At 44.6% G+C, this 21,757-nt stretch overlaps 2 protein-coding genes across 4 annotated transcripts in view; one reads left to right on the forward strand and one right to left on the reverse strand.

The window, feature by feature from the left end:
- LOC123992819 (tripartite motif-containing protein 3-like) overlaps window positions 1–17,749 on the forward strand; it is a 51,593-nt gene extending 33,844 nt beyond the window's left edge. For 2 of the 3 annotated variants that reach the window (XM_046294358.1, XM_046294359.1), the window contains exons 2-15: window positions 1–122; window positions 2,604–2,844; window positions 3,334–3,485; window positions 3,786–3,966; window positions 4,428–4,598; window positions 4,778–5,074; window positions 6,784–7,048; window positions 9,282–9,385; window positions 10,716–10,883; window positions 11,101–11,269; window positions 12,331–12,390; window positions 12,625–12,695; window positions 15,414–15,554; window positions 15,693–17,749. The exon at window positions 1–122 is cut by the window's left edge and continues 57 nt beyond it. In XM_046294358.1, the coding sequence (XP_046150314.1) occupies window positions 1–122; window positions 2,604–2,844; window positions 3,334–3,485; window positions 3,786–3,966; window positions 4,428–4,598; window positions 4,778–5,074; window positions 6,784–7,048; window positions 9,282–9,385; window positions 10,716–10,883; window positions 11,101–11,269; window positions 12,331–12,390; window positions 12,625–12,695; window positions 15,414–15,554; window positions 15,693–15,845 (2,295 nt within the window). In that variant the 3' untranslated portion in view covers window positions 15,846–17,749. Of the gene's footprint in view, window positions 123–469; window positions 538–2,603; window positions 2,845–3,333; window positions 3,486–3,785; window positions 3,967–4,427; window positions 4,599–4,777; window positions 5,075–6,783; window positions 7,049–9,281; window positions 9,386–10,715; window positions 10,884–11,100; window positions 11,270–12,330; window positions 12,391–12,624; window positions 12,696–15,413; window positions 15,555–15,692 lie in introns of those variants that run through there. The other variant, XM_046294360.1, reaches the window with a different exon arrangement.
- The window catches only part of LOC123992818 (complement C4-B-like), a 44,076-nt gene continuing 39,932 nt past the window's right edge, over window positions 17,614–21,757 (reverse strand). The window contains exons 37-40 of the mRNA XM_046294357.1: window positions 21,592–21,684; window positions 21,421–21,504; window positions 21,074–21,215; window positions 17,614–18,139 (exon numbers count right to left, since the gene is read on the reverse strand). Coding sequence (XP_046150313.1) covers window positions 17,998–18,139; window positions 21,074–21,215; window positions 21,421–21,504; window positions 21,592–21,684 — 461 coding nt within the window. The 3' untranslated portion in view covers window positions 17,614–17,997. The remainder of the gene's footprint in view (window positions 18,140–21,073; window positions 21,216–21,420; window positions 21,505–21,591; window positions 21,685–21,757) is intronic.

Genomic DNA, 21,757 nt, shown 5'->3' on the forward strand with positions numbered 1-21,757 from the left:
GAGACGGGCAGCACCAGCCCAGTGGTTCGGCAGATAGACAAACAGTTCCTGGTCTGCAGCATCTGTCTGGACCACTACCACAACCCTAAAGTCCTGCCCTGCCTACACACCTTCTGTGAGAAGTAAGTCTCTACCATACACCTAACCACTACCACAACCCTAAAGTCCTGCCCTGCCTACACACCTTCTGTGAGAAGTAAGTCTCTACCATACACCATACACCCACACCTAACCACTACCACAACCCTAAAGTCCTGCCCTGCCTACACACCTTCTGTGAGAAGTAAGTCTCTACCATACACCATACACCCACACCTAACCACTACCACAACCCTAAAGTCCTGCCCTGCCTACACACCTTCTGTGAGAAGTAAGTCTCTACCATACACCATACACCCACACCTAACCACTACCACAACCCTAAAGTCCTGCCCTGCCTACACACCTTCTGTGAGAAGTAAGTATCTACCATACACCCACACCTAACCACTACCACAACCCTAAAGTCCTGCCCTGCCTACACACCTTCTGTGAGAAGTAAGTATCTACCATACACCCTATACCAGGGATCATCAACTAAATTCAGCCGCAGGCCGATTTGTTCTTGAGCAGATGATTAGGGGGCCGGAACATAATGACAAATAATCTGTAGACTGCTGATTGACCGCTAGAAGCCCAAACAGATATAATATTTGGCTAAAACATCATAATTTCAAAACTTGCTTACATTTGTATATGATTACATATATCTCTATCATGCGTGGGAATACTTTGGAACAGATGTCCAAAATGAAAATCACTTGGAGCTGATTTGCTGGTATTTTTACAGTCTTTTATGTCCAACAATAATTTGTATTTTTTTTGTTGTTGCTATTTGGCTCAGAATTTGGGGGGGGGGGGGGGGGGCAAATACAATCACAGCCAGTTGGGGAACCCTACCCTACACCCTAACCACTAACGCAACACTGAAATCCTGCTCTGACTACACACCTTCTGTGAGAAGAGATTTGAACCCTACCTCTCCCTAACCTTAACTACTGGCACAATCCCAAGGTTCTGCTGGGGTCTGGTTGATCCTGCTGTGTGTAGGTGGAAATAAACTCAAGTTAATGGTCTTTGCAAAACTACTTTACCAGATGTATTTCTCACTTATTTTAATCTAAGGAAAATGTATTTCCTGCCCTGCAATAGTGAGTTGTTGAACTAGGTCAGGACATGAGGTAATGTTTGCGAGAAAGGGTAAGTTCTTGCGGTATATAAAGTCATGAGAGTCATGTGTTATGGTATAAAGTCATGAGAGTCATGTGTTATAGCATAAAGTCATGAGAGTCATGTGTTATGGTATAAAGTCATGAGAGTCATGTGTTATAGCATAAAGTCATGAGAGTCATGTGTTATGGTATAAAGTCATGAGAGTCATGTGTTATGGTATAAAGTCATGAGAGTCATGTGTTATGGTATAAAGTCATGAGAGTCATGTGTTATAGCATAAAGTCATGAGAGTCATGTGTTATAGCATAAAGTCATGAGAGTCATGTATTATGGTATAAAGTCATGAGAGTCATGTGTTATGGTATAAAGTCATGAGGGTCATGTGTTATAGCATAAAGTCATGAGAGTCATGTGTTATAGCATTAAGTCATGAGAGTCATGTGTTATAGCATAAAGTCATGAGAGTCATGTGTTATGGTATAAAGTCATGAGAGTCATGTGTTATGGCATTAAGTCATGAGAGTCATGTGTTATGGTATAAAGTCATGAGGGTCATGTGTTATGGTATAAAGTCATGAGAGTCATGTGTTATGGTATAAAGTCATGAGAGTCATGTGTTATGGTATAAAGTCATGAGAGTCATGTGTTATGGTATAAAGTCATGAGAGTCATGTGTTATGGTATAAAGTCATGAGAGTCATGTGTTATGGTATAAAGTCATGAGAGTCATGTGTTATGGTATAAAGTCATGAGAGTCATGTGTTATGGTATAAAGTCATGAGAGTCATGTGTTATGGTATAAAGTCATGAGAGTCATGTACAGTATGTGTATGCCAGAGATTTCCTTATCAGCTTGGCTTCCCAGTGACTTAAGGTGACAGGCAGTCTCCCCAGGCCTGGTGGAGGGAGAGCAGGGTGCATTCCCCTGAGGGTGCCAGGCTACTGCTGCTTCACCCATCCCACCACATATTCACATGAAGAGGAGGGGACACAAGCACCTTTCAGCTGGAGAGGGAGAGGGTGAGAGAGGAAGGAGAACACAGAGGAACAGTGAGCATTCTCCTGATGGTGGCACAGTCCACAGTGGTGCTGCCAGCTAGCAGCTCTTTCCACCCCTGCTACTCTCATTTGACAGGAATGCTCTCATCAGCACTCTCTGCTCTCCATATTGCCGGACACAGCTCACTGACATCTGCTCTGTCCTCTGCCCTGTCTGTTCTGTTCACGTCATCTTCTGGAGAGGGCTGCAGCAATGTTGTAATCTCCTTGACTTAACCCTTTGTATTGGTGCCAATTGGTGAAAGGGTTGACATTTGTCTAAATGTGATGAGCACCATTAACTTGACATGGTTTATAACAAGCCATCCCTGTTGTTCTCCTGTCTTTTCCAGATGCCTCCAGAACTACATCCCCCCTCAGTCCCTGACACTATCGTGTCCCGTGTGTCGTCAGACGTCCATCCTGCCAGAGAAGGGCGTGGCCGCGCTGCAGAACAACTTCTTCATAACCAACCTGATGGAGGTGCTGCAGAGGGACCCAGAGTGTTCTCCTCCAGAGGCCTGCAGTGTGCTGGAGTCAGTCAGTGCTGCTGCCGCCTGCCAGCCGCTCTCCTGCCCCAACCACGAGGGCAAGGTAGGCTTCTATTACCCCTCTGCTGCCCCAAAAAAGTGGGAAAGGTCTGGCATCTAATTGATGACACATTGGCGTCGCTGACTGTTAGTGAACACAACTGATTTTAGATCAGTACCTGTATCCACAAACCATTTCAGAGCTAGAGGGCTGATCTAGAATCTGTCCATATAATCTGATTCATTATAATCTAAAAGGCCAAACTGATCCTAGATCATGACTCCTACTATGAGACGCTTAGTCGATATGCGCCATGGACTAGCTAAATCAGTACGTATCTGAGTCGAAGAAGAATGTCTGAGGGCCGACCTTGCCATTTTTTTATTGAAGTGAGCCTTTTGTTCACAATTGTGGATTCACACCAATTACAAGCCCCTAAACATTGAGTAAATGTATCCATGTTTGACCTTGTCACTGTATGAACCTGCCTGGTCTGTGGTGAGTCATGTGTGTTGAGCTGTGCTGTGTGTTGCTCCCCTCCACCCCCTGCAGGTGATGGAGTTCTACTGCGAGTCGTGTGAGACTGCCATGTGTTTGGAGTGTACTGAAGGAGAGCACAGGGAACATGTGACTGTCCCTCTGAGAGATGTCTTGGAGCAACAGAAAGCAGCCCTGAAGACCCAGCTGGATGCCATACGCAACAGGTACTGGATGGTAAAACGGTCTATACTGCTCTGTCTGTAATGATGGATGGTTTTAGGGTTGTTAAAGCCCTATTCTGAATTCATTGACCACTGTGTGTGTACACACTGGATAAGTCTGGTAAGTGCAATGACAAAGTACCAGAGTGCAGTTTTCCAGTCTCTAGGTTTCAGCTTCTAATGGAGGACTGAAGATCGATGGAAATTTCACACACATTTAGTCAGTTCCTCTGTTCATGCCCGTTGGTTACTTGATCTGACTGTAAAGTTGTGACAGTATACTGTTTCCTCTTCCTGTCCCAGGCTGCCCCAGCTGAGGGCTGCTATAGAGCTGGTAGGGGAGATCTCCAAGCAGCTGACTGACAGGAAGAACGAGGCGGTGACAGAGATCAGCAGTACCTTTGAGGAGCTAGAGAGGGCGCTACACCTCAGGAAGACCACCCTCATCACTGACCTGGAGAACATCTGCTGCACCAAGCAGAAGGTACCTGCAACCGGATTAGGTCTGCTGTTCCAAATGACACCCTATTTCCTAGTTAGTGCACTACTTTTGACCAGGACCTGATCAAAGGTAGGGCACTGTATAAGGAATAGGGGGTCATTTGGGACACATTGATGGTCTATCTCTCTCTTACTTCTGTGAATGACTATCTCTCGACTCTCTTTCTCTCTCGGGCTTACCTCTTTTTCTCCCTTTCTCTTCACTCTGTTTCTGACTACCTACCTACCTACCTACCTACCTACCTACCTACCTACCTACCTACCTACCTACCTACCTACCTACCTACCTACCTACCTACCTACCTACCTACCTACCTACCTACCATTCTCTCTCTCTCCTCTCCTCCCTGTCTCCAACTATCCCTCTCTCCTCCTCCCTGTCTCCAACTATCCCTCCTTCCTCTCCTCCCTCTCTTAGCATCTCTCCTCTTCTCTCTTCTGTAGGTGCTCCAGGCCCAGCTCTCCTCTCTCCTGCAGGGTAAGGACAACATCCAGAGCTGCAGTAGTTTTACGGAGCAGGCTCTGAGCCATGGCAGTGCTACAGAGGTTCTGCTTGTCCAGAAACAGATGGGAGAGAGGGTCAGCGCCCTGGCCCGACACACCTACCCAGAACAGGTTTGTGGACACATTTATTTGTTTGCTTCACATATATACATAGCCTATATCATCATTGTATATGTCCCAAATGGGCCCCGGTCAAATGTAGTGTACTATATAGGGAATAGGTTGCCATTCGGGACGAAGCCATAGGGATGCTGGTTAAACGTAACAAGCCTTCCCTTGCCCCCTCCCAGCCCCATGAGAACAGCCATCTTGACTGCCAGGTGGAGACAGAGGGTCTTCGTCGTTCCATCCAGAATCTGGGTGTGCTCATCACCACAGGAGCCGTAGGCCACACCTCCGTCGCCACGGGAGAGGGACTACGCCACACCCTGGTTAGCCAGCACACCACCGTCACCGTGACGACCAAGGACAAGGACAGTGAGCTGGTGAAGACGGGCAACGCGGCGCTGCGGGCCGAGATCGTGTCGATGGACGGGGCGGTAACCACGGAGACAGAGGTGGTGGATAATAAGAATGGGACGTATGAGGTGAGGATAATTGTACTTTCTGTATGACATCTAACTTGCAATATATGTATTGTGTTAATGTATGTAACGTACAGTTGAAGTCGGAAGTTTACAGACACTTAGGTTGGAGTCATTAACTCGTTTTTCAACCAATCCACACATTTCTAGTTTTGGCAAGTCGGTTAGGACATCTACTTTCTGCATGACACAAGTCATTTTTCCAACAATTGTTTACAGACAGATTATTTCACTTATAATTCACTGTATCACAAAAGAAATCCAAAAATAATGTCATGGCTTTAGAAGCTTCTGATAGGCTAATTGACATCATTTGAGTCAATTGGAGGTGTGCCTGTGGATGTATTTCAAGGCCTACCTTCAAACTCAGTGCGTCTTTGCTTGACATCATGGGAAAATCAAAATAAATCAGCCAAGACATCATAAAAACAATTGTAGACCTCTGGTCTGGTTCATCCTTGGGAGCAATTTACAAATGCCTGAAAGTACCACGTTCATCTGTACAAACAATAGTATGCAAGTATAAACACCATGGGACCACGCAGTCGTCATACCGCTCAGGAAGGAGGGCAAAAGTTAAAAGTGCACATCAATCCCAGAACAACAGCAAAGGACCTTGTGAAGATGCTGGAGGAAACAGGTACAGAAGTATCTATATACACAGTAAAACGAGTCCTATATTGAAATAACCTGAAACGCCACTCAGCAAGAAAGAAGCCACAGGCTCCAAAATCACCATAACAAAGTCAGACTACGGTTTGCAACTGCACATGGGGACAAAGATTGTACTTTTTGGAGAAATATCCTCTGGTCTGATGAAACAAAAATAGAACTGTTTGGCCATAATGACCATCGTTATGTTTGGAGGAAAAAGGGGGAGGCTTGCGAGCCGAAGAACACCATACCAACCGTGAAGCACAGGGGTGGCAGCATCATGTTGTGGAGGTGCTTTGCTGCAGGAGGGACTGGTGCACTTCACGATGTCATCATGAGGAGGGACAATTATGTGGATATATTGAATCTCAAGACATCAGTCAGGAAATTAAAGCTTGGTCGCAAATGGGTCTTCCAAATGGACAATGACCCCAAGCATACTTCCAAAGTTGTGGCAAAATGGCTTAAGGACAACAAAGTCAAGGTATTGCAGTGGCCGCCACAAAGCCCTGACCTCAATCCCATAGAACATTTGTGGGCAGAACTGAAAAAGCGTGTGTGAGCAAGGAGGCCTACAAACCTGACTCAGTTCCACCAGCTTTGTCAGGAGGAATGGGCCAAAATTCACCCAAATTATTGTGGGAAGTTTGTGGAAGGCTACCCGAAACGTTTGACCCAAGTTAAGCCATTTAAATGCAATGCTACCAAATACTAATTGAGTGTATGTAAACTTCTGACCCACTGGGAATGTGATGAAGGAAATAAAAGCTGAAATAAATAATTCTCTCTACTGTTATTCTGACATTTCACATTCTTAAAATAAAGTGGTGATCGTAACTGACCTAAAACAGGGATTTTTACTAGGATTTAAATGTCAGGAATTGTTAAAAACTGAGTTTAAATGTATTTGGCTAAGGTGTATGTAAACTTCCGACTTCAACTGTATGTATTGTGTCAATCGTTTAATGTACAGTGTTTATTTTGTATACAGCAGAACTGTCTAGGACTATATTCCCCTGGAGGTGCCTGATAAGGCTCTGTTCCATAATATTCTGCAGGTGGGCTATACCATGCGCTCTGAGGGGGAGTTCTCCTTCTCTCTCCTCCTGTACGACCAGCCGGTCAGGGGCAGTCCGTTCCGGCTGCGTGCTGTCAAGCCCTCGGACGTCCTGCAGTCTCCAGACGATGTGAAGAGGAGGGTGAAGAGTCCTAGTGGGACGGGGGGCCACATCAGACAGAAGGCTGTGAGGAGACCCTCCAGTATGTACAGCACCACCAAGAAGAAGGAGAACCCCATCGAGGATGAACTCATCTACAGAGTCGGTAGGTGCAGATCATAGAGACATGTAATCCCTGTTTAATATTAGTCTAACTCTGTGGTACAGCTGCTCATATTGACTTTTTAGTCATTTAGGTGATTATCTTTTGACTTAAAAGAAGTGGATTTAACTAAAGTCGGTAAGACAATAACAAGTCATATTGCATGTAAACACATTTTAAAAACAGCTTTCTTTGCCACGCTCTTTGATAATCAGTTTAAAAAACCAGCCATGGGAAAAGGGAATACAACACATTGGTTCAATGCTCCTATCATTTTTTAAGCACTATTACTGATGAATACATTCACATTTGACTTGTTATTTTACTCTTGTATCCAGAGGCAGTGCATGCAACTGAAGCGTGTACAGTAAGACTAAAGTAAGACCTCCACAAATCACGATCAAGTTGGATAATAGCTCTCTTAGTTATCTCATAGTGCAGGCTGCAGGGTACAGACAATGCTGTGGGAAATACGCACACTTTGTTTCACTGCTCCCAGCAATCTTACTGATGAAGATCTTTTGAGGTCTCTGTGATAACTCGTGACTGCTATTTAGCCCTTGGGCCCATGGACACAGTCTGTGTTCTTATTTTATGTTTGACTCAGTCTTCTTACTGGATGTGTGATGGTTTGACTCAGTATTCTTACTGGATGTGTGATGGTTTGACTCATTCTTACTGGATGTGTGATGGTTTGACTCAATTCTTACTGGATGTGTGATGGTTTGACTCAGTATTCTTACTGGATGTGTGATGGTTTGACTCAGTCTTATTACTGGATGTGTGATGGTTTGACTCATTCTTACTGGATGTGTGATGGTTTGACTCAGTATTCTTACTGGATGTGTGATGGTTTGACTCATTCTTACTGGATGTGTGATGGTTTGACTCAGTCTTATTACTGGATGTGTGATGGTTTGACTCAGTCTTATTACTGGATGTGTGATGGTTTGACTCAGTCTTATTACTGGATGTGTGATGGTTTGACTCATTCTTACTGGATGTGTGATGGTTTGACTCAGTATTCTTACTGGATGTGTGATGGTTTGACTCATTCTTACTGGATGTGTGATGGTTTGACTCAGTATTCTTACTGGATGTGTGATGGTTTGACTCATTCTTACTGGATGTGTGATGGTTTGACTCATTCTTACTGGATGTGTGATGGTTTGACTCATTCTTACTGGATGTGTGATGGTTTGACTCATTCTTACTGGATGTGTGATGGTTTGACTCATTCTTACTGGATGTGTGATGGTTTGACTCAGTATTCTTACTGGATGTGTGATGGTTTGACTCATTCTTACTGGATGTGTGATGGTTTGACTCAGTCTTATTACTGGATGTGTGATGGTTTGACTCAGTCTTATTACTGGATGTGTGATGGTTTGACTCAGTCTTATTACTGGATGTGTGATGGTTTGACTCATTCTTACTGGATGTGTGATGGTTTGACTCAGTATTCTTACTGGATGTGTGATGGTTTGACTCATTCTTACTGGATGTGTGATGGTTTGACTCAGTATTCTTACTGGATGTGTGATGGTTTGACTCATTCTTACTGGATGTGTGATGGTTTGACTCATTCTTACTGGATGTGTGATGGTTTGACTCATTCTTACTGGATGTGTGATGGTTTGACTCATTCTTACTGGATGTGTGATGGTTTGACTCATTCTTACTGGATGTGTGATGGTTTGACTCAGTATTCTTACTGGATGTGTGATGGTTTGACTCATTCTTACTGGATGTGTGATGGTTTGACTCATTCTTACTGGATGTGTGATGGTTTGACTCATTCTTACTGGATGTGTGATGGTTTGACTCAGTATTCTTACTGGATGTGTGATGGTTTGACTCATTCTTACTGGATGCGTGATGGTTTGACTCAGTATTCTTACTGGATGTGTGATGGTTTGACTCAGTATTCTTACTGGATGTGTGATGGTTTGACTCAGTATTCTTACTGGATGTGTGATGGTTTGACTCAGTATTCTTACTGGATGTGTGATGGTTTGACTCATTCTTACTGGATGTGTGATGGTTTGACTCAGTCGTATTACTGGATGTGTGATGGTTTGACTCAGTCTTATTACTGGATGTGTGATGGTTTGACTCATTCTTACTGGATGTGTGATGGTTTGACTCATTCTTACTGGATGTGTGATGGTTTGACTCATTCTTACTGGATGTGTGATGGTTTGACTCATTCTTATTGGATGTGTGTATTTGACAGGAACCAGAGGGAGAGATAAAGCAGAGTTTACAAACCTCCAGGGAATCTCCACATCCAGCAACGGACGCATCGTAGTGGCTGACAGCAACAACCAGTGTATACAGGTGAGACTACAGTCATACAACCAGTGTATACAGGAGAGACTACAGCCATACAACCAGTGTATACAGGTGAGACTACAGCCATACAACCAGTGTATAGAGGTGAGACTACAGCCATACAACCAGTCTATACAGGAGAGACTACAGCCATACAACCAGTGTATACAGGCGAGACTACAGCCATACAACCAGTGTATACAGGAGAGACTACAGCCATACAACCAGTGTATACAGGTGAGACTACAGCCATACAACCAGTGTATACAGGCGAGACTACAGCCATACAACCAGTGTATACAGGTGAGACTACAGCCATACAACCAGTGTATACAGGCGAGACTACAGCCATACAACCAGTGTATAGAGGTGAGACTACAGCCATACAACCAGTGTATACAGGTGAGACTACAGCCATACAACCAGTGTATACAGGTGAGACTACAGCCATACAACCAGTGTATACAGGTGAGACTACAGCCATACAACCAGTGTATAGAGGTGAGACTACAGCCATACAACCAGTGTATACAGGTGAGACTACAGCCATACAACCAGTGTATACAGGTGAGACTACAGCCATACAACCAGTGTATAGAGGTGAGACTACAGCCATACAACCAGTGTATACAGGTGAGACTACAGCCATACAACCAGTGTATACAGGTGAGACTACAGCCATACAACTAGTGTATAGAGGTGAGACTACAGCCATACAACCAGTGTATACAGGAGAGACTACAGCCATACAACCAGTGTATAGAGGTGAGACTACAGCCATACAACCAGTGTATACAGGAGAGACTACAGCCATACAACCAGTGTATACAGGTGAGACTACAGCCATACAACCAGTGTATACAGGTGAGACTACAGCCATACAACCAGTGTATACAGGAGAGACTACAGCCATACAACCAGTGTATACAGGTGAGGCTACAGCCATACAACCAGTGTATACAGGTGAGACTACAGCCATACAACCAGTGTATACAGGTGAGACTACAGCCATACAACCAGTGTATACAGGTGAGACTACAGCCATACAACCAGTGTATAGAGGTGAGACTACAGCCATACAACCAGTGTATACATGTGAGACTACAGCCATACAACCAGTGATAGAAAGGTAACCATGTGTATAAGTGACAATGTGCAGAGTGGAATGAGTGTAAACATGAATGGATGCAAAGCAGAAAATGTATTAGGTTAAGGCTAAACAGGTCAAACACATATTTCAGGGCAAATCTCAAATGCCACATTGTCCCTTTTAGAAAAAGATGATCTCAAATCCAAATCTGTTTCTGAGTGTTGTTGTTGCGCTATTCTTATCCAGGTGTTCTCAAACGATGGGGCATTCAAGCTGAGGTTTGGGGTCAGGGGTCGGTCGCCGGGGCAACTGCAGCGCCCCACTGGGGTCACCGTGGATATGAACGGTGACATCATCGTGGCCGACTACGACAACCGCTGGGTCAGCATCTTCTCCTCCGACGGAAAGTTCAAGGTGAGAGGTCATCAGGTCACTCTAGGAGACTGGTCTTGAGAAAGACCTCGAGCTGAAACATCAACATTAAACAGTCTCTGCTATATCCCCTCTCCTTGTATGTTCTATACATACCAGATGCACTGAGCTTTCCCATAGCTGCTCCTCAGATCAGACTCATCACATCTCTCCCTGTCCATCCCTCTGACCCTCTGTTTTCTCCCTCGCTCCCTGACAGAGTAAGATCGGTGCTGGTCGTCTGATGGGCCCTAAGGGCGTGGCGGTGGACAGGAACGGACACATCATCACCGTGGACAACAAGGCCTGCTGCGTGTTCATCTTCCAGGCCAATGGGAAGCTGGTCACCAAGTTTGGTGCCAGGGGGACGTCAGACAGACAGTTCACAGGTAGGGGAGACACTCCTTGCTTGATCTGTCTGTGGGTTTGCAGTTTTGGAACAATTCCTGTGCAAGTATTTGACATGTACAGTATACTGTATTTGCACCAGGTCTGGGCACAGCTAGCACTGAGCAACGACACAAACCAATGTACTATACATTATATGCACTGAGCAACGACACAAACCAATGTACTATACATAATATATGCACTGAGCAACAACACAAACCAATGTACTATACATTATATGCACTGAGCAACGACACAAACCAATGTACGATACATAATATATGCACTGAGCAACGACACAAACCAATGTACGATACATAATATATGCACTGAGCAACGACACAAACCAATGTACGATACATAATATATGCACTGAGCAACGACACAAACCAATGTACTATACATTATATGCACTGAGCAACGACACAAACCAATGTACGATACATAATATATGCACTGAGACACAAACCAAACATTATACACAAACCAATGTACGATACATAATATGCACTGAGCAACGACACAAACCAATGTACGATACATAATATGCACTGAGCAACGACACAAACCAATGTACGATACATAATATGCACTGAGCAACGACACAAACCAATGTACGATACATAATATGCACTGAGCAATAACACAAACCAATGTACGATACATAATATATGCACTGAGCAACGACACAAACCAATGTACGATACATAATATGCACTGAGCAACGACACAAACCAATGTACTATACATAATATGCACTGAGCAACGACACAAACCAATGTACTATACATTATATGCACTGAGCAACAACACAAACCAATGTACGATACATAATATGCACTGAGCTTTCCCATAGCTGTCTCTTTGATTTGCACCTCAGACAGTTTGCAGGTACTTGGGGGACAATCTTGTATTCTCCTTGTTTTCACTCTTTGGTCAATGTGATTCTCTTCCATTTCTATAATCTTCCAATGATATGGCTCCACAAGCTACATGGTGAAACCTGTCACTCGTTTCAATCTCATCTCTGACTTTCACCTTTTTATTGTTTATTTTTTAGAAAAAAGTGGTACAAACATTTCACTGGAACCAAAGCTGAGTAAATCTGGCCCTGCGTTTAGTAAGTATTGATGTATTCTATAGCAGTCTCTTCATGATACAACTGCCCATTGCCATGTCTTACGTTGTACATTGCTTGGTGTTTCCCTTTGTGGCTAGTGTTTCCACAGTCCTGTACAATGTCCTAAAATAGTCTGGAACTTCCTCTACTGCACTGTTATGTTGATGACTCATCTCTCTCCGCCTCCGCTCTTCCCTCTCCCTATCTCTTCCTCCCTCCCCTTCCCTACCCTAGGTCCCCACTTTGTGGCGATCAACAACAAAAATGAGATTGTGGTAACAGACTTCCACAATCATTCGGTGAAGGTACATCTCACTATTCTCTCTTTCTGTGTGTGTGTTACTGTAGTCGTATCAGGTTGGTTTAAAATGCTTTGACTTCAGGCCTTCAGTGTTCTGTTGTGGCAGCTTTATGTCACTCCCATCCTGTAGTTACTGTACGTCACTGCGCCACAGGAAAATGTCCCACTCCCACTGTTGGCTATCTGATGTCAGTTTCATTTCAAATGAAAGGAGTAGAAATCCCCAAACTCTGTTATAGTCAATGTTGGATGTGAACTGTTTAGGTTTAGGCTAGGGTTAGTGGATGTGGATATGACGCATGGGATGTGGAAATGAAGCTAGGGATGTGGACATGAAGCTAGGGTTGAGGTTAGAGTTAGGGTTGAACATGGATTTGGACATGAGCTAGGAATGAGGTTAGAGTTAGGGTTGAACCGGGCTGTGGACATGGGCTAGGGTTTAGGTTCGAGTTAGGGTTGAACCTGCCTGTGGACATGGGCTATGGTTGAGGTTAGAGTTGAACCTGGCTGTGGACATGAGCTAGGGTTGAGGTTAGAGTTGAACCTGGCTGTGGACATGAGCTAGGTTTGAGGTTAGAGTTGAACCTGGCTGTGGACATGAGCTAGGGTTGAGGTTAGAGCTGAACCTTGCTGTGGACATGAGCTAGGGTTGAGGTTAGAGTTGAACCTGGCTGTGGACATGAGCTAGGGTTGAGGTTAGAGTTGAACCTGGCTGTGGACATGAGCTAGGGATGAGGTTAGAGTTGAACCTGGCTGTGGACATGAGCTAGGGTTGAGGTTAGAGCTGAACCTGCCTGTGGACATGAGCTAGGGTTGAGGTTAGAGTTAGGGTTGAACCTGGCTGTGGACATAAGCTATGGTTGAGGTTAGAGTTGAACCTGGCTGTGGATATGAGCTAGGGTTGAGGTTAGAGTTGAACCTGGCTGTGGACATAAGCTATGGTTGAGGTTAGAGTTGAACCTGGCTGTGGACATAAGCTAGGGTTGAGGTTAGAGTTGAACCTGGCTGTGGACATGAGCTAGGGTTGAGGTTTGAGTTGAACCTGGCTGTGGACATAAGCTATGGTTGAGGTTAGAGTTGAACCTGGCTGTGGACATAAGCTAGGGTTGAGGTTAGAGTTTAACCTGGCTGTGGACATAAGCTAGGGTTGAGGTTAGAGTTGAACCTGGCTGTGGACATGAGCTAGGGTTGAGGTTAGAGTTAGGGTTGAACCTGGCTGTGGACATAAGCCATGGTTGAGGTTAGAGTTGAACCTGGCTGTGGACATGAGCTAGGGTTGAGGTTAGAGTTGAACCTGGCTGTGGACATAAGCTAGGGTTGAGGTTAGAGTTTAACCTGGCTGTGGACATGAGCTAGGGTTGAGGTTAGAGTTGAACCTGGCTGTGGACATGAGCTAGGGTTGAGGTTAGAGTTGAACCTGGCTGTGGACATAAGCTAGGGTTGAGGTTAGAGTTTAACCTGGCTGTGGACATGAGCTAGGGTTGAGGTTAGAGTTGAACCTGGCTGTGGACATGAGCTAGGGTTGAGGTTAGAGTTGAACCTGGCTGTGGACATGAGCTAGGGTTGAGGTTAGAGTTGAACCTGGCTGTGGACATAAGCTAGGGTTGAGGTTAGAGTTTAACCTGGCTGTGGACATGAGCTAGGGTTGAGGTTAGAGTTGAACCTGGCTGTGGACATGAGCTAGGGTTGAGGTTAGAGTTGAACCTGGCTGTGGACATGAGCTAGGGTTGAGGTTAGAGTTGAACCTGGCTGTGGACATAAGCTATGGTTGAGGTTAGAGTTGAACCTGGCTGTGGACATGAGCTAGGGTTGAGGTTAGAGTTGAACCTGGCTGTGGACATAAGCTATGGTTGAGGTTAGAGTTGAACCTGGCTGTGGACATAAGCTAGGGTTGAGGTTAGAGTTGAACCTGGCTGTGGGCATGAGCTAGGGTTGAGGTTAGAGTTGAACCTGGCTGTGGACATGAGCTAGGGTTGAGGTTAGAGTTGAACCTGGCTGTGGACATGAGCTAGGTTTGAGGTTAGAGTTGAACCTGGCTGTGGACATAAGCTAGGGTTGAGGTTAGAGTTTAACCTGGCTGTGGACATAAGCTAGGGTTGAGGTTAGAGTTGAACCTGGCTGTGGACATGAGCTAGGGTTGAGGTTAGAGTTAGGGTTGAACCTGGCTGTGGACATAAGCCATGGTTGAGGTTGGAGTTGAACCTGGCTGTGGACATGAGCTAGGGTTGAGGTTAGAGTTGAACCTGGCTGTGGACATAAGCTATGGTTGAGGTTAGAGTTGAACCTGGCTGTGGACATGAGGTATGGTTGAGGTTAGAGTTGAACCTGGCTGTGGACATAAGCTATGGTTGAGGTTAGAGTTGAACCTGGCTGTGGACATAAGCTATGGTTGAGGTTAGAGTTGAACCTGGCTGTGGACATGAGCTAGGGTTGAGGTTAGAGTTGAACCTGGCTGTGGACATGAGCTAGGTTTGAGGTTAGAGTTGAACCTGGCTGTGGACATGAGCTAGGTTTGAGGTTAGAGTTGAACCTGGCTGTGGACATGAGCTAGGGTTGAGGTTAGAGCTGAACCTTGCTGTGGACATGAGCTAGGGTTGAGGTTAGAGTTGAACCTGGACATGATGCTAGGGTTGAGGTTAGAGTTGAACCTGGCTGTGGACATGAGCTAGGGTTGAGGTTCGGACACACTACTTCTGAACAGTTTGAATCCCTTCCCTAATAGGTGTACAGTGCAGACGGGGAGTTCCTGTTTAAGTTTGGTTCCCATGGCGAGGGGAACGGACAGTTCAACGCCCCGACGGGCGTTGCCGTGGACGCCAACGGGAACATCATCGTTGCTGACTGGGGGAACAGCAGAATACAGGTCAGTTATTGATGATCTTGATGACAAGATCAACAAGCAGCCTGTCATTATTTTTTGTTTGCCCATTTGCATTAGATCAAAAGTAATGTAACTTATGAGTACAGCTGACCCTGACCTTGTTTTTGTATTGTCCTGCAGGTGTTTGATAGTTCCGGGTCGTTCCTGTCCTACATCAACACCACAGCAGACCCTCTCTATGGTCCACAGGGCCTGTCTCTGACCTCTGATGGACACGTGGCTGTGGCTGATTCTGGCAACCACTGCTTCAAGGTTTACCGCTACCTGCAGTAGCCATTGCTTTAGGGACGGTCTGTTGCAGGCCTACCACTACCAGGGTACGTCCCAAATGGCCCCCTATTCCCTTCATAGTGCACTACTTATTACAATAAACCACAAAAGTAGTGCACTATGTAGGGAATAATTTGCCATTTGGGATGTACCCCAGATCCGGGCCAGACACACAAACCAACCACAGCCTGACCTGGGTCCCAAAAATAGGTCAAATACTTGAAAGTATTTGAGATGTGCTTGATTTATCTATTTATTGGAGTTTGCACTTTTGGGACTGTTTCAGGCAAACGAAATCAAGTGCAGCGCTTGGAAGTATTGGAAAGCATTTGATCTAATGTATGTATTTTTGCCCCCAGGTCAGAGCACATGTGCTATCACTGAGCAACGACACAAACCAATGTACTATACATAATATACAGGTGCAATGAGCTTTCCCATAGCTGTCCCTTTGATTTCCACATCATCCAGATAGTGTTCTCTGAACCCCCCCAACATCATGAAGTAACAATATAACCCCCGTTTACTCCATGTGGTGTGTTATGGAGTTTACTTTGTCCCAAATGGCACCCTATTCCTTATGTAGTGCACTATGTAGGGAATAGGGTGCCATTTGGTATGCATCCTATGTGTGTAGAGTCTATTTACCTCTGTTCGGTCATTGATGTAAAACTATGAGGAGGTATGAAGTGTGTATATACTGTAACTGATATGAGACCTACACAACGTTCAGATCAGTGATAAATTGACGTATAATAGAGCCATGTTGTGAAGGAGCTGGTCCCAATGCATGAAGTTGTATCTTTACATTGTCAGCTCAGACAGGATGACATAACAGTGGAGTTTATGAACTCATCAGTTGTTTCTTCTCCATGATAAGTGCAATGAACGATGTGCTTACAGTGAAACCAACCAACGCAAAAGCTTTTGAAACAATTTCTTTCTCAGTTATCTAAGAACTGACTAATCTAAAGCCATCTCACATATAAAAGGTCATCACCATCTGTGCATTGATTTGCTGTATGTACTGTGTATGCATAACTGTGTAATGGATCATTATGCAGCTTTATCTGTGCATTGATTTTAAAACATATCTTTTGGTTATTCCGAGAACAGCAGTCTAGCATTCCAGCGTTTCTAACTAAGTATGGCAGCTGTCCTGAAGTGTGCTTTTTAAAACAGTTCAGCCGGAGAAGAGATGTCACAATTATGGCATATGTGAGCAGCACAATTATTACAAGTACAAAAATGAAAAATGGAATTGCTAATTTATTTTATACACTAGCTCAGCATTTACAAATTATTTTTCTAATTTGTTTTATTTGTATTTGTTTTAAATTCACGCCTTTGTCATTTGTCTCAATATACAGAAAAAAAATAACCACTTGACGGGACTTTTCAGAGTCGAACAAACATGCAAAACTACATTAGATTTGACTAACTTGTGGTTTTCAATCTTAAACACAGTCAACAGAATGACCGTTTATTTAGTTGGTCTTCAGAAGCTGAAACCACAGTGTGAATGTTTCACAGCTTCAGTGTGTGTTAAAGGACTAGAGCTATGTTTCATTGCCTTATCACAGTTCATTACCAGGTTATAGCATTTCATTACCGGGTTATAAAAATTCATTACCAACTTAGAACTATTGTCCTGAGGGAAACATTAGCATTTGACGAGCTACAATGGAACACCCCCTGGTTTTCATCACTGTAACAACACAACAGAGTCCCTATAACCTCTGACGTCATGAAGCCAAACAGCAGCCAGACAGATTGTAGCCAATCACAGGCTATTTTATTAAGGAGTATTAGACACATCACAGTCTAACTTTGTTTCAACAATATGTCTCTCAATCTTCTTTCTCTGTGAATATGCACGGGTAATAAAAGCACATGGTTTATGGAGATACTGAGTGTGCTTTCTGCTTTCCTTTATACAAAAAAAATATATCCTTCTCTGAATCACAGTCTCTCTTGATTCCCAGGACAGTTATCCTAGGTCAGGTGACGTTCAGGAGGCACAACTTTTTGAAACGTTTCAGATAGAAATGTATTGAATAGAGCCAACATATTTCCCTATTCTCAATGGCAGAAAAACATGTCTGTTCTATATCATTTATTTCTATCTGGACGTTCACTGAAGGGAAGCTGTGGTTTAGATTGAACACTGGTTGAGCTCGTAATATACCATGAAGTCCTTGAGCATGTTGCAGGCTTTACGGTTCGTAGTAGCTTTACACTTCCTCTCCTCTGGAATCTCCTCCAACCACATCTTATTATCCAGGACATAGACAGGCCTACGGAAGACAGCATTTAGTTATACAGGCCTGAGGTGGACAACACTTAGTTATACGGGCCTGAGGTGGGCAACATTTAGTTATAAGGGCCTGAGGTGGACAACACTTACTTATACGGGCATGGGTAGGACAACATTTAGTTATACGGGCATGGGTAGGACAACATTTAGTTATACGGGCCTGGGGTGGACAACATTTAGTTATAGGCGCCTGAGGTGGGCAACATTTAGTTATAGGGGCCTGAGGTGGACAACATTTAGTTATAAAAAAAAAAAAATGTAGCCTTTATTTTACTAGGCAAGTCAGTTAAGAACAAATTCTTATTTTCAATGACGGCCTAGGAACAGTGGGTTAACTGCCTGTTCAGGGGCAGAACGACAGATTTGTACCTTGTCAGCTCGGGGATTCGAACTTGCAACCTTTCGGTTACTAGTCCAACACTCTAACCACTAGGCTACCCTGCCGCCCCTTATAGGGGCCTGAGGTGGGCAACATTTAGTTATAGGGGCCTGAGGTGGGCAACATTTAGTTATAGGGGCCTGAGGTGGGCAACATTTAGTTATAGGGGCCTGAGGTGGGCAACATTTAGTTATAGGGGCCTGAGGTAGGCAACATTTAGTTATAGGGGCCTGAGGTGGGCAACATTTAGTTATAGGGGCCTGAGGTGGGCAACATTTAGTTATAGGGGCCTGAGGTGGGCAACATTTAGTTATAGGGGCCTGAGGTGGGCAACATTTAGTTATAGGGGCCTGAGGTAGGCAACATTTAGTTATAGGGGCCTGAGGTGGGCAACATTTAGTTATAGGGGCCTGGGGTGGACAACATTTGGTTATAAGGGCCTGAGGTGGACAACATTTGGTTATAGGGGCCTGGGGTGGACAACATTTGGTTATAGGGGCCTGGGGTGGACAACATTTGGTTATAGGGGCCTGGGGTGGACAACATTTGGTTATAGGGGCCTGGGGTGGACAACATGGTGGACAACATTTAGTTATAGGGGCCTGAGGTGGGCAACATTTAGTTATAGGGGCCTGAGGTGGGCAACATTTAGTTATAGGGGCCTGAGGTGGGCAACATTTAGTTATAGGGGCCTGAGGTGGGCAACATTTAGTTATAGGGGCCTGAGGTGGGCAACATTTAGTTATAGGGGCCTGGGGTGGACAACATTTAGTTATAGGGGCCTGGGGTGGACAACATTTGGTTATAGGGGCCTGAGGTGGACAACATTTGGTTATAGGGGCCTGGGGTGGACAACATTTGGTTATAGGGGCCTGAGGTGGACAACATTTAGTTATAGGGGCCTGAGGTGGGCAACATTTAGTTATAGGGGCCTGAGGTGGACAACATTTAGTTATAGGGGCCTGAGGTAGGCAACATTTAGTTATAGGGGCCTGAGGTGGGCAACATTTAGTTATAGGGGCCTGAGGTGGACAACATTTAGTTATAGGGGCCTGGGGTGGACAACATTTAGTTATAGGGGCCTGGGGTGGACAACATTTGGTTATAAGGGCCTGAGGTGGACAACATTTGGTTATAGGGGCCTGGGGTGGACAACATTTGGTTATAGGGGCCTGAGGTGGGCAACATTTAGTTATAGGGGCCTGAGGTGGGCAACATTTAGTTATAGGGGCCTGAGGTGGGCAACATTTAGTTATAGGGGCCTGAGGTGGGCAACACTTAGTTATACGGGCCTGAGGTGGGCAACATTTAGTTATACGGGCCTGAGGTGGACAACACTTAGTTATACGGGCCTGAGGTGGGCAACATTTAGTTATACGGGCATGGGTAGGACAACATTTAGTTATACGGGCCTGGGGTGGACAACATTTGGTTATAGGGGCCTGAGGTGGACAACATTTAGTTATACGGGCATGGGTAGGACAACATTTAGTTATAGGGGCCTGGGGTGGACAACATTTAGTTATAGGGGCCTGAGGTGGACAACATTTGGTTATAGGGGCCTGGGGTGGACAACATTTGGTTATAGGGGCCTGAGGTGGACAACATGGTGGACAACATTTAGTTATAGGGGCCTGAGGTGGGCAACATTTAGTTATAGGGGCCTGAGGTGGACAACATTTAGTTATAGGGGCCTGAGGTGGACAACATTTAGTTATAGGGGCCTGGGGTGGACAACATTTGGTTATAGGGGCCTGAGGTGGGCAACATTTAGTTATAGGGGCCTGAGGTGGACAACATTTAGTTATACGGGCCTGGGGTGGACAACATTTAGTTATACGGGCCTGGGGTGGACAGCATTTGGTTATAGGGGCCTGAGGTGGACAACATTTGAGTCTCTCACTCAAACTGCACTGGAATAGTCTCCTATTCTACACTGTACATATACTTTACATTTCCCAAAAGAGAAATCACAATCTATGGCCCTAATGGTTACATTTTTACAGAATCTCAATTCAAAGACATCCTCTCTGCTGTCTTTCTTACCTGGTGATTCCATGTATTATACCAACACAGTCTTATAATATATTGACACACATAGTTAGTTGAAAAGGAAGATTGTGTCCCAAATGGCACCCTATCAGTGGAAGCTGCTGAGGGGAGGACAGCTCATAATAATGGCTGGAAAGAAACCATATGTTTGATACCATTCCATTAATTCCGCTCCAGCCATTACCACAAGCCTGTCCTCCCAATTAAGATGCCACCAACCTCCTGTGCACCCTATTCCATAAATAGTTCACTCCTTTTGACCCTGGCTGTGACTCCACTCTTCGAGGGTGTCTCAGGGGGAGTTGAGATATGCAAAGAACTCATTTCCAAACTAATTTCTTACACACGTGTACATGTGAAATATCACAAATATAATAACACTCAACTCATTTATTATTTTTTATAACATGGTGCACTACTTTGACCAGAGCCCTATGAACCCTGGTTAAAAGTAGTGCACTATATAGGGAATAGGGTGCTTACTTCCCACTGTGGTCAGTGGTGTGAGAGATGGTCCCATCTCTCCCCATGATCAGGTAATTACTGTCAGTCTTCATGTCAAACTCATCACAGGCTTTACGTTTGATCATGTCTCTCACTGCTCCAGTCTGCATCACGTCTTTACCTGGCATAGCAGAGAACCAGCACAAGAACAATGTAAAGGAAATTATACTTCCAAGAGAATGTGTGCGTACCAAATGGCACTCTTTTCTCTATAAAGTGTACTACTTTTGACCAGGGCCCATCCAAAGTAGTGCACCATAGGAAATAGGGTGCCATTTGGGACGCACATTGTAACATTGTGAAGACCTGTAGAGCAGAGCACTCACCTGTCTGTAGGATTTTGGTCAGTATTGTGGTATAATGTTTAAAAACTCCGTCGTCGGATGAGTTGACAATCTTGACGACGTAAACTGTCAGAAGGACAACAAGATGGTGTTAGTACCGACTACAGCACATTAGATTTATTTTGAATATTTGGGTTAGAGGTATAAACTCACCATAATTCGCAACAGGAGAGAAACAAGCAAAGGTTCTGCGAGTCTCTTTCTCCATTTGTTTACTGTAAGTGACTCTCTTCTTTGGGCAGTCACCTGAGACAAAGCAAATCAAAATACATACACAATAGTTCACAATATAACTGATATATTGTGAACTAAATATATA

Source organism: Oncorhynchus gorbuscha, linkage group LG13 (genome assembly GCF_021184085.1).
Source record: "Oncorhynchus gorbuscha isolate QuinsamMale2020 ecotype Even-year linkage group LG13, OgorEven_v1.0, whole genome shotgun sequence".
NCBI lineage: Eukaryota > Metazoa > Chordata > Actinopteri > Salmoniformes > Salmonidae > Oncorhynchus > Oncorhynchus gorbuscha.